The 17,015-nt window shown below is 40.0% G+C and overlaps 1 protein-coding gene across 1 annotated transcript in view; it reads right to left on the minus strand.

The window, feature by feature from the left end:
- ADAMTS12 (ADAM metallopeptidase with thrombospondin type 1 motif 12) overlaps window positions 1-17,015 on the minus strand; it is a 148,629-nt gene that overhangs the window by 58,779 nt on the left and 72,835 nt on the right. Inside the window, exons 4-12 of the mRNA XM_033085057.2 lie at window positions 13,661-13,857; window positions 11,683-11,766; window positions 10,269-10,393; window positions 8,960-9,109; window positions 6,309-6,452; window positions 5,493-5,637; window positions 1,591-1,683; window positions 1,216-1,361; window positions 224-393 (exon numbers count right to left, since the gene is read on the minus strand). Coding sequence (XP_032940948.2) covers window positions 224-393; window positions 1,216-1,361; window positions 1,591-1,683; window positions 5,493-5,637; window positions 6,309-6,452; window positions 8,960-9,109; window positions 10,269-10,393; window positions 11,683-11,766; window positions 13,661-13,857 — 1,254 coding nt within the window. The remainder of the gene's footprint in view (window positions 1-223; window positions 394-1,215; window positions 1,362-1,590; window positions 1,684-5,492; window positions 5,638-6,308; window positions 6,453-8,959; window positions 9,110-10,268; window positions 10,394-11,682; window positions 11,767-13,660; window positions 13,858-17,015) is intronic.

Genomic DNA, 17,015 nt, shown 5'->3' on the forward strand with positions numbered 1-17,015 from the left:
TCACAGCCATTATAAACCAGAGCTCTGAATAAACACCTACATGTAGAGAAGGACCACTGCCTTTTCGTTCACACAAAAGGCACACCAGCACACGGGAGCATACCAGATTTTTCCCTCTAATTCAATAGAAAACTTATATAATTCAGTGACTTCTCACTCTCATAGAGGTTTCTCATAGGCACGTAACTTTGACTTTTTATACAAGACATAAATAGCTTCATACCTGTGTTATAAACGGGAACCCAGTGGTAGAATTCGTTCTGGTAGGGAACTGTATCAAATTCACTGCACTGCATCTGACGGAAGGTTGGCAAATCTTTGTGACAGGGGCTGATATTACACATGCGGTAGCGTTTCCTTTCTCCAGTGCAGTAGTCGCCTCCAAACTGGGGTCTAGAAAAGGAACATTGAGACTGGAACACGAGACTGAGGGTAAAAAACATAGTTTTAAACCAACAATGTATTTCAGGTCCCAGCAGCATAACAAGGTGACTCTGAATCCTTGACAGGGTAGAGATACTGTTCACACCACATGTCTGAGTACTCAAACATGTCAGTATGAGGCACAGAAATCTAGACTACTCCTGTCTCCCAAAAATAGTGCTTGGCACTACCTGGCTGAGCTCAAAACCTATCAAATGGACTGCATTAAATCCCATATTTTGCAGTGCATTTGAGAGTTCTCTCTGAAAAGACAATTGTTTCCTGCTGTCAGTGATTTGTGAAAATTAGATGTGGAATCTTCATGAACTCAGATATGTAGTAGGGAATTCTACCTTTCATGTTCCATACCTGACAACTCATGTCTCTGAAGCTTAAAGCTGACGAACTAGAACAAAACATGAAAGGTGAGTCCTCAGGATCAGATTTCAAGAATCTGTCCTCACCTGGTGTTTGAGAACATTTATTTACTCATTGTAGTATTAATAAAGCAAGATTTACACTATTTCTGCAAAGCCTAAATGTTAAGTATGGAGCTTTTTATTCATTTTGTGTTGAAACAAGCTCTGTGGAGAAATAAAGAACAAGGCAACAACTGCAAAACATGTGAAGTTCACACAGGTATGCCTAACTGGGAAGAAAGGTGTATCATATCTGTGACATGTGTTGATGTGGCACCTGCTAATAACAGTCCCATACAAGAGAGTTTCCAATGTCCTAAGAACCTCAAACATATTAAACAAAAGGTAGGGAGAGATAGGGCATTCATCTTACTCTGGATTATCACACGGCCTCTCTGCGCTTTGAACTCCTGCCCCACATGTCCTTGTGCAATGGGACCAGGACGACCAAACGCCCCACTCGCCATGGATTGCTTCAGGAGTCTTCCCTACTGTAATGCACTCACCAGAGAAGCACCACTGAGGAGAGAAGAGAAAGCACAAAGAGCTTCAGATCATTATCACAGTGAGAAGTTTCTGTGAATTATTTGTTATTTCAGCTCATGAGGGCTGAACACCTAAGTGGAAATGTAAACGGAGACATCACAGGATGACCCTCTTTCACACTCAACAATGGCAGAGCTGCTCATGGCTCCTCTCTGCCCTTTGGCAGGCAGCACAGCTTGCAAACAGCGTGGCTCACAGTCACCTTGTTTTCTCCACACCTAGTGCCGTCCGCAGCTGCATCCAGTTTGGAGCGGCAGGAGCCTTTCACCGAGCACCAGAGCGTCTGGCAAAGGTTCTGAAAAAGAAAGAGAGCTGCAGCAGTCTGAGGCAAGGCTGAACTCTTACAGTCAAGATTTTCAAAAGCCTCCCTCAGTTTTGTACAGCCACATAAAAAGCCTTGGTTGTAAGGTTGTATTTCCAGAAGGATCAAGGTTTTTCACAAGACAGGAACCACCAAGGGTCCAAAATTAGGTACTTGTCATTACTGTGTAAAAAGGGACTATTTGAAAAATGAAAAAGGTAAATACTATCAAGTGAATTCCTGTACTACATGACTTCAAATATTCTCCTAATTGGCTGATCATCTCCTAGAAAAACACAAGAAAAAATGGCTTAACAAACTTTGGCTGCTACTGTTTGCAGATAAGGTGAACAGAAAATTAAACAATTTTCATTTGAAGAGTACTAACCAATACAATTTTCAGTTTTGCATTGCTGCCTGAAAACATACAGTGAAATCAAAGAAGGTTACAGAAGCCAGGCAGGCAAACACATACAACATCATGTCTCCAACAATATTAATGGAGGTCCCAAAACTAGATGAGGAAAAAGTGATCAGGCCTCTTAAAACATCAGTTTGGCAGATGGCAAGGAAATGATCTGAAAAAAAAGCAGTCAGCTAGTTGACAGGAAGAGTAAAAGAGCATAGTGGGCTGGGAAGAGTAAAGGCTCTGGTTAGTGAATGTTTCAATATTAAGCAACTCAGAAGCTGATGCCAGTTAAATGCAGTAGGTTGCCAATAAATCACGGCATTCCAGCTGCAGCTCCACGAGCAGTGGCTCAACTCCACAGAACTCCTGAGAGGCAACAAAGAAAGCAGGGCAAGAAACATTCCAGCTACCTTTTCCCAAACCCACTTCACTCAGTCAGAACTATTCTCTAGAAAGAGAGGACAGAATTGGAGGGCCGTTTCTCCCTCTTCAGGTCACATGCACAGCAGCTTCTTGTTTGGCACACAGGAGCTCTGCATGCTTGGGAACTCCTGACTGATCAGGGCTCTGTGTGAAACACCACTTCCAAGGTGGAAGGGCTCTCAGAGGGACTGCACACTGCCACTGGGAACAACAGAAGCAAAAGCCCAGGTCCTGACTCAGGCAGTTTGGATGCCATAGTCCAGCTCTGGAAAAGGGAACAGAGCTGGAAGCATCAACCATCTCTGTGTCATCAGAGAAAAAGAGTTGGTAAGAAGGATCCCACCAGCAGCTCCCACTGGGATTCTGAGAGCAAGCCCCACGCCAGATTTGGAAGCCAACACATAAGCTGCGCACTTCCAAAAATGCAGTCCAAAAAGCTAGCAATATTTATCCAAGTGGGAAATGCAGAGTTTGGCTGCTCATTTCTCATCTGCTTCTGTTTAAAATGGCTAAGCTTGAGCACAAGCTTTGAGAGAGTTCACTTTTATTTACTTTCTCCATTGTATGTTTACCTTGGTTTGTCAACAAGAGAGTCATAAAAAAGCTGATGGCACAGAACATCTCAAAGCACTCCAGCTCCTCCAGGAATATGTCTGAGCCACCACATCTTGGTTCACTGTTTTTTGGCAATGTACACAAGACAAACTGTTTTGCAGTTCTCTGCTTATAGTTGAAGGGGAGCACTCCTTACGAAGGCCCTGTGAAGCCATCATTGCCAGGCTCTTAATGCAGAGCCGCTCAAGTGTTCTGGCTGATGAATTTTCTCTCATTACAAAAGTCATCCTTTATTTTAACTCTTGCACAAAACACATGTTTTGTGTTTTTAGCGTCTGAAGTGTACCCTTGCACCATGCCTCAGGTACCAGAGAAACTGGCACAGAAAATGAATACAACTTTTCATTAGCAGTTAGATTCTTTATAAGATGCACCCATAGATTTCAAAGTCAACAATTCACAGACAGAATTCTTTAGCTTTTCAAGGATTTTTCCATATTGATCTCCATGTCCCAGAACTGTTTTCCATCTCTAAGAATACTGAAACAACATCAGTACAAGAGGATGAACTATGTACTGTGTGCCCTTGGAGACAACAGGCAGAAATTCCTAACTGCCATGGACTCACTGCAAAGCAAGTGGGTTTTCTTTTCATCTGCAGTATGATAAACACTTTCCACCCAATCTATGGAAATAGGGTCTGTGCCTTGAAGAAAGTTGAATCAAAAAAAACCTCAGTTTCACTGAAGCCAGTGGAAGTTTTGGAGAAAAAGGCAGTAAAATGAGTGTTCTGTCTCCTACTGGCTGTTCTGTAGGAAGCTATGGGTCTAGCTATGACTTGGAAAATTCCTTCACCTGGTACATATTTTGCTTTTCTTTACCTCATTAGAGGGGCAATATTTATATACTTCAAAGCAAGCTTTGCTGCCTAAGTGCTTCATGGAAACCACTATATTAATTATAAATATCAGTTTTTGCTAAGTGTAATCACTGAACCCCAGGGCATCTTCAGCTAAATGCAGACTGTTCTCTAAAAATGGATATGTGGATCAAATTCAGTCAGACATTAAAATGTAGAAAACAAAAGCAGCTTATCAGTGAGCAGGGTTAAGTAAATAAAGGAAAGGCAAAAAAGAGTCAGACCTCTTAGATAAATGACAAAAAGACTGATGATTCAACATTCCAGGTTGACTCTACTGCTCACAATTCCATTTCCTGCCAATGCAACTACCAGCAAAATACAGGCCTTTCAGTAAAATGCAAAATTATACCAATTAATTTTCTGACATATGTCTAGCTGTAAAATTGGTTAATCAGGAGATGTGAATGTAAAGGCCTATTAGGTTCAAACTCAAGGAGAGACAGACTGAGCCAATACATGAAATTACAGCCTAATTTTCTATCTGTACCAACAGACAAATTACAGTAACTAAGGAAACTGTAACAGCAGGTAATGAAAGCAATCTTTCAATACCTTATTCAGATTCAGCAGTTGTAGTTCAACACTGGAATCATGTTATCTATTAAGGTTGAAAAGATTAATCAGAAATAATTTCTCTAAGAGAAGGGTAGATGGAGATACACATAATTATCTGAATGGAACAGTGAACACCAGCAGTGCCCAGTCCACAGCTGTGCTCATACCAGCACTGCCAATAGCCAAAACACATCTGTCTTTGACAGGGCTGGTAGACTGGGTGCTGTTTCCAGTATTTACTGGAACACAAGAAAATTAGTGATCACTTAGCTAGCTAGCACATGGAAACACTGTTTCCAAGCTGTTCTATGCATAAAAAATGCTGTATGGACCAAAGGGCTCTGAACATTCCAGGTACCAGTAAAATACCATACCACTTGTACTTCAGCTAGCACAACCTGTTAGTTTGCAGGGCTCCAAGATCTTGTGAGGGTTACTGTGGCTACACTGCTCCCTTGCATCTCCTGACAATACAGTTCTGCTATGGTGTGAGACAGACCCCAGGGTACTCTATAAATTATATACTTCTGCATAAATATCTAATGTTCCATGCAAAAATACTGGTTTTTCAAAATAAATATTTTACACAGGGACTGAAATATTCTTTTGTTTGTTAGATCCTAAAGAGTGTGAAAAATTAGGATGTACGAGAACACAACCTCAATTTCTTCAGAAAACTCTTCCTAGAACTGAAGATTTGTTCCCAGAATGATTTCATCAACTAAAAGCCGCAAGGTTGAAGAATATTTTAAAATTGGATTTTAGTTGCATTAATAATTTACCTAAGAATTAGTATTACAAGTTTAAAACCAAAATGTCTCCACTGCTGAAGGACAGGCACCTAACCATAAGATATGGTTAAGATCCAGCACAGATCTTGTGAAATATAAGGCAAACTTATTCTTACTAGGAGACTGAAAAGAAACATTCAGCACTTACATCCACATCTTCACAGAATGTAGCATTGGAACCATATTGAAGCTGGCACTGATGGTGCACATCATAAATCACCCCAGGAGCAATGATTGGAGATTTCAGAACTTCTTTTTGGGGGATATCATCCAGACAGAATCCCCATCCGCGACTAAAAGACAAAAATTCTGTATTTAAAAGTTCCCTACCACCACAGTTTTTTGATGCTTCCATACAGACTTTTAGTATCTGTTTCTTAGGGGTAATTTTGATTATGGCCCATGTAAATAATACTTCCAGATTCCAGACAAGTTATGCTGAAATGTTGCAAAGTAGTTACTCTGTCTAGCACGACATGTTTCTAACATGGCAAAATGGAAATATCAAAGTGGAAATATCATGAGTTCAGTATGGTTTGCAGACAGCCCCATGGTCTCTGGTTAAAGTTATACCACACTGCTGCTCTTAAAAAGAATGGAACAGATTTGAACACGTCAGTGAAGCCAAACACACGGCACTGTGGCCAAAGGCAAAGTCTATGAAGTTCTGTCAACAGAAATGCCCTTGATGGAAAGGCTTCTTTCTTCCTGCTAACTGCAAAAAGTTGCAGATTGTACCAAATCCAAGCCAAGATGACAAGACTTGAGTTTACTTCCAAACTACAAGATTATACAGAGCTTTTCCCAAATAAATAAGCAACAGGACAATGGTATGTCCCCCATGGAAATCAACTCCAGCACATTAAAAACCCCCTACAATTATCAGTACAATAGTACAAGATGCACTTTAAACTCCAGCACAGTTGTGCTCAATTTAGGCAAATGCTACCACCTGATGACTCACTCTAGGAACCGTGTGATGTACTCCTTGCTGCACTGTGACCAGGTGAGTGGAGTAGGATCATACTGCAACTGTCGGGACATAATATACGGGTGCTTTCCAGCAGGCTCACAGTCGTTCTCCTTTCCATCGTGCTGGATTCCAAAACTGGAGATAAAAAACAACATCTAATAATTCCAGCTGATTGGCTGTAACACAACATCCACCTACAGGCTCCCCTCTGTGCTTCAAAAGACACTTATGCTGCTTCCTCCCCTGCAGAGCTGTAGTTACCTGTTTGCTAAAAGAAAATGCACACACAGAACATATGACCCAAAACCTATAAAAAAATCTACACCCCCACAGGCTTTCAAATGTATCTATTATCACAGCAATATTGCCCTGCACCAAATAAAGAACAGACTGTCACCGATTATACTTGTGTATTTTTAAGGGAGTCCAAATGCTAGTGCACTGCTGGGGGAGAAGTCACAGTTTAAACCAGAAGTTATGTTACAGCTGTTATAACTAAGACTGACTCCTAACTCTTGAACCCAACCTTCACCACTTTAACTAAGATGAGGCTTTGTTACATTCTTAGACTCCCTCATAATTATGTCTCCACTGCTGTTTTATTTTTAAAACTTTTGATAGACTGCACCCGGGGATATTGTTTACAAAATCATTGAATGTTCAGTGAATTTTCCTCCAACTTCTATTCCTTCATCCTATTTAATTTTCTCAATCTATGCGAACAGATCTCCATAGCAGGTTCTCCCAAGCACCTCTGACTTGCTGAGAATATTTTTTATTCAACAGCTTGCAGAAGTCGTAAATACAAAAGTTTGGATGGGATTCAACTGAGCAAACACACATGCCTCTTCATCACCTCAGTGTGAGGATTATCTGAAATAATAACATACAAAGACATGGATATATGAAGATGTTGACACCTACATTGTTAACATCTGGAGGTGTGTAAGTCCTGAGAGCAGTGAGAGTCACGAATCAGATAAAGTGCGTTCAAAATACTTAAGACTACATTTCTCAAAAATGTAATCGTATCATGACTCAAAAATTCTGAAAGCGGAGCTCATTTCAGCCAGAATCAATTCCAGTAATGAGTCAGAAGCATAAATGCAAGGATCTCCCCTTTCTGACAGGCTCTTTTCCACAAACAGGGTCTGTTGAATCCTAAGGCTGCAAAAACCTACAGAGACTGTGTGGCGAAGAGCTGACTTTTGGCATTCATCTAAGGCAAGGAAGCATGTCTGTCTTCTTATTTTTTGTTCTTCTGTTCTTACAAACTTGTCTATACCTGAACTTCTCAAGGTGTGTACACTAACCAGGCTTGAGATTAACAGGGTTAAACAAACCCTACAGTGTTCAACATTCCTTATGGAGACAGCTCTCAAGGAAGGCCCTGCATGAGCAAGTACAGCAGTACTGAGCCTCACAGCATCCAAAGGACACAGGGACACCAGCCAACCAGGCTAGACAAGGAGAACAAGGAAACACATGGCTCAATCTATGGAGAAGAAGTCTCTTCAGATCATTAGTGTGAATCAAAACAGCTCCCTGCCAGCAACAGGCTACGGGGACCAAATGACCTCAACCCACAGCACCCAGATCCAATTCTAGTGATTTCAGCATTATTTATTTATACTATTTCCTTTCTAGCAATGGAGCGGTTAAATAAAGAGTGTCCAATTAATGGGCAACAGGGTCATTGCCACCATCATCATCATCATCATCATCATCATCATCATCATCATCATCATCATCATTATTATATCCTATCAGGAAATAAAGACTCCATCCTGATTGGCGGCTGGGTGCACAGTGAAACAAATGTGATTGTAGATAAAGCAATGAACCTGTGACTTAGCCAAGCAACTGTCCAGTTGAAAAGTGCAAGCATTACAGTCAAACCAGAGTATCCATGAGACAACACTCTGCCCTGAGGAAAACAGCTGTGTCAAAACAGTTTCAAAAACCAATTTTTTTTTCAAGTGAGTTAATAAACTACCTAACCAGCCAAAACACCTCCAAAAATCTAAAATTCTGAGAAATTTACCTCAAACAAAAATACCCAATCAGAAAAAAATAACCATGTCTAAAACTAAAAATTAAAAAATATCCTGGAACTTTATTTATCTTAACCTAAGTGTATCCACAACACCATTATTATACAGAAAATAACACTTATTAAGAAATGCCTAAAAAGACTTTACTGTTTCATAAAAAAAAGAATATATATCAACTATAATATAAGATTAATGTATGTTTTTCTATATGAATTAAAAATGTTTACTAGCTAATCTGCACCACTGAAATGCCCTGACATAATGAAACAGGTTTGTTTTCTGTAAATGTTTTGGATTGACCTGGAGATTATCTAAAGTAATGGCATAGAGATCTAGCACATTTGGAAAAATTAGCACAATTGCGCAATGCTTTTTTGTAGCTTAATTATTTCATTCTGATGTACTAAATAGTTGCATATGTAAAACACAGGTCAAAGGCTTAAGAATTTATTTCTTATTTCTTTGCTTTGAAGTAAGTTTTGATTCCAGTAATAGCGACATTAGTCACTTTCTGTCTCACAATTTGACTATTAAGACACAAATAACAAATCTGACTCAGACAGGTCCGCCCTTCCCTGTCAACTGTACCTGTGTCCAAGTTCATGAGCAATAGTGAAAGCCAAGGGAAGGCCAGAGTCCTCATTGATGTTGCAGCTCCTGTGAGGCTGACACATGCCTGAGAGGTGAGACAAGCCTAAGGTTTCACAGGGACGGTTCATGCCAGCACAAATGTCCTTTCTAGAATCACAAAAGAGATTAAAGAGATTAAAGCCAACTATGGACTGTCACTGGCACTGGGTAGCAAGCTTCCACCTTATAATGTGCAAATACAAATATGCAAATCATAGTGTTAAGTCATTTACAAACATGTATGGAACAACATGCACTTATTCTACTACTACCATTACACTCCTATAGTTTGTAGCCAGTATTTACGTGGCTATAGCGCCTAGATACATACACTTATCATCAACTCCCAGAAATCAAAGTTTTAGAACTTCCACATCTGACAGCATTTTAAAGCATGGTTTACTAAAGCCACCATAGCTCAGCTTCATTCAAATGAATTGTCTGAGCACTTTATATTTGGGAGACTGAAATCTCACATCATTGTGAGACTTTATTTCACATTCTTATTTTAAGATTTTTGACCGAGAAAAGGTTGAGAAGGTCAACGTGTACAGGATGGACTTGATGATCTTGGAGGTCTTTTCCAACCTGATGATTCTATGATTCATTTTACAACTTGAGGTGTGTTTTAGGTTGGGCTTTTTTGCCCGACCAACTTTAGCTGAGGACTGCTTTTTTTAGTCTATAGACCCAATCTCTTCTGCTACCTATGTGCAAACTGAATCCATTTTCACAGACCTAAAGAAGTCCCATTTCATACCATAATAAAAACTCCCTGCTCAGACAACCTCACTTTCAAGTTTTCTGTTCCTCCCTTGCTCAGACATTAAAAATATTTTGTGTCTCCTAAATATGGAGATATTTAAAAATCGTATGCTTTAAAGATTAAAAATGAATGGCACTACGGTTGCACAAAACTCTTCGTTTCTGAGCTGCACCGGCACATTTCTTCAGGAGTTGTTCATCTACATGCTCCTTTGGATTGGTATATTGCCTCAAAGAAGAATAGAGCAGTCACTGAGCACAAAATGAGATAGCATCAAGTGGGGAAAAAGACCTGAGCTGTGGATATTGCTCACCTCTCGGGACACACAAATCTCTATTTTGTGACTAAGATGCATCTCTAACCCCTATGCACACGTAGAGTCATAAATATTTCGACCACGTTTCTGAGCTCTGTGCAGGATGAGCTAAGTGATGGCAGGAGCCTATAAAAAATATCATCAAAGAAATGCAACTGAGCAACAGCCAGTCACTGCTGTCATACCTGGTGAGAAGGACAGCCACATCGTGGTGTGTGGGGTTGACATCACTCTTGGGATTGACACTTTTCTGCCACTTGCAGAAGCTGGCTAATGTCTTATCAGCATGGTGCACTATCTTCAAGCCTTGCTAATGGGAAATGAAGGAATATATTACTGTAAAGACCACTCTGTACTTCAGTAACACTTCAGTGAAGTCAGCTGTGAAGATGGGTAATCTAAAGGTAATTGATTATGCTTTTGCCTAAAGTTAGAGCCATCATTAGGAGCAATGACACCGATTTACCTAACATTGAATATTAAGTTAAAATGCTGACATTTCTGTAATTGGTGCAGCTAAAGGAAAAATTACAGAACAGAGAACTCTACATGCATTTTGACAATGAGCTTCATAAGAGCCAATACCAAACTGAAACTTTCAAACATTTTATATCTTCCTCCGAAGAGAAGGTGAAGATTACTTATTGTGGGACTTTGTGATCAAATTTGTCACTCAATGTTAAGTGAACACTGTCATATTCAGAAAACATGCTTCTAATAGAGCATTTATTTCACAGTATTTTTCAATTCCAAAGATAAACAATGCAGTCATAATTGTTTCTTTTTCAACTTCTTATTATACAGTTTATTATACAGTTTACATGTAAATTACTGAAAATCTTAAATAAAAAGTATGCAAAATAAATTAATTCCAAATTGAATTTTCTAATTTCTCATCTTGGACACTCCCTTGTCTTGCCTCAGTTTGCTTGAGGTTATAAATTTTAAGCCCCTGAGAAAATCCCTTTAAGGTGTTTCTCTAGTCAGAACTAGCTATATCATGCAAAGCTTTTAAAAAACAGCTATAAAATCATGACAATCAGCAGGTATTTAAGCACATAGCAACATATTTGTGACACAAAGACATTGGAAACTATCAATATATAGCTAGTTACATCAATTAACATCTACTTTGTCCTCATCTTTCTTTGTTTCAAAAGAGATTTAAAAAGAAAAATGTTTGAACTGCACATTAAGAGATATACCTCTTCAGAGACCTGAAAATAGCACAGGAATACAGTTCATAATACATTTCAGGCAATGCTAGGTAATTAGATTCTGAATGTTGATGTGTAGTTTCTGTTTCTCATCTAGTCTTCTTTGGCATCCCATGTTCTTCTGACACTGGGGAGATTCCAATTCCCTACTCTCAATCTGCCTGTTTTAATTACATTTTCCTAGGCAATTTTATGCAGAAATATCTGAAGTCATCAGCTTAAATACTTTGCTATCCAGGGCAGCATTTATTCTAAAACCAGACATGTTGAAGGTTAATAACAGAGTAAATTTAAAACATTTTTTAAGCAAATATGATTACAGCCCAATGCATTGAACCCAGAAGTTTTGCAAGTGATATTCTAAGGTAAATAAAAACCTTACCTCCACCTCCTCAAAAAGGATGAGCCGGACCAGCACAATGTGAATTGCATTGCCAATGCTGGGATCATGGAACAACCCTGTGACCTGTGCCAGAGCCAGGGGATATGAGATTAACTGATTCCCTATAGCAGAACACAGCTTCAGAGAGAAAATACATTTATTTCTAGCATAATGTTGACCTGGGGATTGTTTTGCTTTTTAAACTCTCAAATCACTGAAAGTTTACTGAAAAGTAATAAATATTACAACTACTGCAAAGGCTAACTCTGCCAAATGAATGATGATACAGCATTTGACAAAAGTTACTATGCTAAAGAGCAAAAGCCCAAATAAGATTATATTATGTCCATTTCCCTATCAAAAATTTCCGAATTCATAAAAACACTAGCAGAAAGGAACACAAGATCTATAGTCATATAATACTGATGGAGAGGTCTATTCAGGGTGTAAATAAACCAGCATATCAAATCATCCTGTTTTAAATGAACAGGATTCTGTCACAAAAAACCAAAATTTAGTCAGTACTAGGCAAAGAGAAGTTAGTTGAATGATGGCTACTTTTGTGTTTTCAGACTACAGGAGAGCATGGTAAGAACAAAAGCCAAGACAATTACTCCATTCAAAAAATACTCCAAATAAAAAAGAACAAGAACTGAACTTTGCACAAATGTGACCCAATTATTATAAACACCATCAAAATGTTGAATTACACAGGAAGAAAAGGAATCAGAGCAGAAGATAATCACAATCTACCTATACATATCTCTATATGTGACCTATGCCATCTCTCACAGGAAATACAAATGAACAAAATGGGTTGCCTTCGGGTCAAAATTGTTATGAAGACCACTAAAGTAGAAAATACCCAAATGAAGTAGAAATGGTGTTTACAGAGGTCTGATTTGGATACGGAGTTTTTTTTACTTGAAAATTGAAGTATTTTAAGTAACCCTAATATCTAAGCTCAGACTGCAGAGAAAATGTTGAGTCTTGTTTGTTCCTGAACCTGAGAATGACTGGGTTTTATTCGAAGCATTTTTCCCTGTCTGGACACAACCTCACATGTACAAACAACCTTTGTATCTGTTTACTCAGGTTCATTGCCTCAGCACAAGTCAGACTGCTTGGGGCACAGCTGGGAACATACACATAAACTCACAGCACAGATCAGTCACCATGTCTAGAATTACACTCTGATTACCTCCACATATATTGCATATTTCCATGATAACCACACAGAACACATCCTCAATATACTCTCAAGCTCATTATCTACCACGATACACATAATATTGATAAAAGGTATTAATAACAGAAGACATATCTATGGGCAGATACTAAGGCTTTTCCCAGAACAACTTATATTTTGGAATTTGCCACACAGGAAAGCATTGGAAGTTCAACTTTTCTTTATTCCAATGTGAACTTTGTACTCCAAAAAAGGATACTTATCTGGAAGAACAGTTGTGTTAGATTCAACTGGGACAGTTAACTTGCTTCATAATAGTCCATATATTGCTGTTTGGATTTGTGACCAAAACAGTAACAAGCTGGTATTTTAGCTTTTGCAAAGTTACTACAATTTTCAGCAGGTCCTGTGTGCCTTCCTCAGGCACAAATGTGTGAAAGAATTCATATGCTTAATAACTGTAGAATTTCTTTCTGCCATAGCCAAATATCTGGAATCACCAGTGAGCAATAGGTTCCAAGGGAGACAGAGAAGTTCAGAGGAAAGAAAGCCAGTGCTATGGCATTTACAGCTATGAGACTTCTCTCACATAAATCCATAGAAAAATTGTGTCTATACAAAATACAAGGTAAAAAATCCTTTAAAATAGAGACTTTCAATTAATATATATTAATGATACTACATTTTTCTCTACGAGCAGCACTGCAGACCTGTTAGAAGATCAGCAGCATAATCAAATTCAGATTTGCATCATTTGTCTATCTAAAACCCCCAAAATATTGTACATACCATATTCATTATAGTGAGGATATATGACTCCACATGGTCACTTCCATGATATTCAACCATTTTACTGTCTGCAACCACAAGCGTTTCCACCCATCGCTCCTTGCTGACAGAGCGCCGAGAAACCCTTCTGACAGCTGCATGATTTTGTTCCCATCTCTCTCTCCGATGCTCCTGCTGTTTGAAAAAGCTGTGGGTATCTGGAAGAGTAAAAAGCAATGCTGTCTTGAACATATCTTCAAGCTTGAACCGTACGGTTGTAACACTTGCAGGATGATATTAGCAGGAAGTGACTCTTCTGGCTGCCACCCACCTGACCACTGCAGGGGCAACTCCAAAGTGACACCAGACTACTAATGACCCTGTTCAGTGAAGTTCTGAATTTCCTGAATGAATTAAATATGCATCAAAAAGTCACGGCAGTCAAACACAAGGGATTATACTGTGAGACAGAGCCAAGCTAAAAAAAAAAAAAAATTGAATTGGGGATGCCCTTTTCAAGGAGTTTATCTCCTGTGGTTTGGCTCTAACCTCTCTAATGACACCAGCTGATAGTTTAAGATAAGGGATATGCTTTCCCCACAGGCAGCTCATTTTCTCATCAGGATGGCACATTAAGTCCAGTGCTGTGGCACATCCAAGAATGCCTTGTTCTGTGCATGGAGAATATCCCTGACAAGTGGGGACACTTGACCAGCAGGTGTCATCTAAATACCAGCAGGGCAGCCACGGGATCCTCGCCTGCTGCCATCCTGCCTGATGACAGGACAGACACTTCCTGCTTCCACTCTGATTTTGGGATCTGTGCATCTAATGCTTTTCAATAATAAGTCTTTGCTCTGTAAGGTTGCTAGCAACTTTGCACCGTGTTCAGTGGGGCTAGTGCCTCTCCACTCACTCTAGCTTTGAATGCCAGCTGTCAGTGTTACCAGGGAAATACCAGTGACTTAAATAACACAGGCCCTGAAGAACAAATAAGATGCCAGTTTGATAGCAACTGCTGGCATTTCTCTGACCCATAACCCTGAGAAGTCCTTCTACAGTGGTGGGACACTTGTTTCTGTTACATGTATTGCAGTAGTCCCTTGTCATCTCACTCACGAAAGATGATGTCCTAATTCCAGATGGCACATCCACAGGCCAGAAAGACAGCTCCAAGTGCTTACAGACTTTCCAGCATCACCCCCATGACTGTGTGACAGGGGACAGTTATCCAGCATTACCTCCACGTCTAGCATGCTGAGGAGCAGTTACCCAGACACTCTGCCCTTGAAGAATGGAAGACGTGCCAGCTGGGTCCCTTCACACCAGCTACACTTTTGTCATGAACAAGCTGTTTGCCCTTTAGACCCAAGTGCAGACAGAATAATCACAGTGTCTTGTGTACCTAATAAAATGTGGCACCACCGGATGTGCGTATCTCTTGGTGTAAAAGATGGTAAGTATCTTGGTTTGTACATTCAGGTTCTCATTAATGCGTTCTCTGAGGTCAGCCTGAAAGATGCCTCAATCCTGATAACACATAATGTGTACAACTGAAATATGCCACATTAATAAGCAAAACAACATGGGCCACATTTAGAATGAGCCACCGTGCACAAGTGTGCTGTACACAGCAGCAATGAGCAATCACTGCTATAACCTGTACCCTAACCCCACTAACCCACGCTGCAGCACCCCTCTAGCTGTCTCCCTCAATCTTTGTTCAGTTACAGCAATCGTCTCCTCAATGAGGGGCTATTTATGACATGGTATTCATTAACCTCCCTCGTACATTTGCACAGTTTTCAGCATTCTTATTTCTATGAAGTACAGTTCTCATTACCTACATTTTTAAGGGTTTTGTGCTGAGAAAAACCTTCCCCACAGCTATCTGAACAAAAAAATCTGTTCAGACTGCTAGTTAAGTGCTTTGTTTACGGCCAAATAAAACCTCAGGCCAGCTGTCAGGTTTTCTGTTTACAGCTAACAAAAAGTATTGTTAATTGTCTGGGCTTCTGATAGCACTAGAGGTAAAAATGTTTAAAGTCATAGAGACTGCCGCGGTGAACCCCTCAGGGAAAAGTTTGGAGTCCTGGTTAAGCATGAGGCTCTGTAACATATGAAAATCTGAAACAAGGTAAAAATGACTGCCAGATAGCCAAAGGATTCTTCAGAAATACTCTCCTCAGTGATGGACAACCTCCTGTGCAGGGTCCATCACCTGGACAGGTGACATCTAAGGACTGGATCCCCACTGCGTGAAGTCTCCTGACAGCTTTTTTAGTTAGACAAAGCAAAGGGGATAACCTCTTGGAGCTGCACTAAAATATAGGCAGCTACAAAGTATAGTTCTACTTGTGCTTTTATGTCTCTCCAAATTTTGACTGTCTCTTTTAACCATCTAACTGTGAAGTTAAATAACCTTACTTTGCTTTTACCTTTAATGAGTAAAGTGTTGTAAGTGATTTCAGATTCACCGAGAAATCACAGGTGTTGTAATTCACTATCCAAGATGTATCAGAAATGGTAGATTCCTTGACCCCTGTAATGTCCTGCAGTCTGACCCCTCTCTCCTCTGTCCATACCTAGCTGGCAGAGATCCAATTACCCCCTGCCCCTTCCTGACCCTAGAAAAGATCCCTGTCCTCTGACATCGCACTCTTTGCCTCCTGGAAACCATGAAGAAACAAACCTTGGAACCCCCAGGGGAGAAAAGAGCCTCTTTTGTTATCTTTTACTCTGTCCGTGCTGGGTCCAAGGCTTCCACCTAGGATCTCAGCTAGCCAGGATTTGGGGGGAAGCCCAGGGCCACAGCAATTGGTGCAGCCTGTTGTCTAGGCATGGAAGTCTTGATGGGAGCCCACCACTCCAGGACTATCCACGAAGTGAGGAATGGCCTGCAACTAGAAACAGTGCTACCTGAGGAAAGCCCCTCTTCCATCATTACTGCTGAGCACATCTCACTCCACAAGAAACAGAAGAGAAAAAGGGGATACTCCTACCCTGAGGGTTTCCATGGATTTCTGAAGAAGAGGTATAACAAAGATAGGAATAGTACTGGAATCCTTAGGAATAGAAAAGGAATGTAATGCTGACAGTGTGTAGCCAGGACAGTCTAAGGCTAAACAGAAAAAAAGGTTGGTAAGAGATTCAGGTAACAAACTGCACGAAATTCAAGTAGCAACACTCAGCAGTTGCTAGCTGTTGTGAGAGACAGTTTTGTAGATATGAACTTTTCATAGAAAAACTGATTATGCCCAACAAGTAACGTATCATGTCGCAACATGGATATGTGATATCCAGACATTTGACTGCCTAGCCAGAAGAAATGGTGCATATGAAAACATTTCATCAGCTTTGAGATTGAAATGGCTGA

This window comes from Catharus ustulatus, chromosome Z (genome assembly GCF_009819885.2).
Source record: "Catharus ustulatus isolate bCatUst1 chromosome Z, bCatUst1.pri.v2, whole genome shotgun sequence".
Lineage (NCBI taxonomy): Eukaryota > Metazoa > Chordata > Aves > Passeriformes > Turdidae > Catharus > Catharus ustulatus.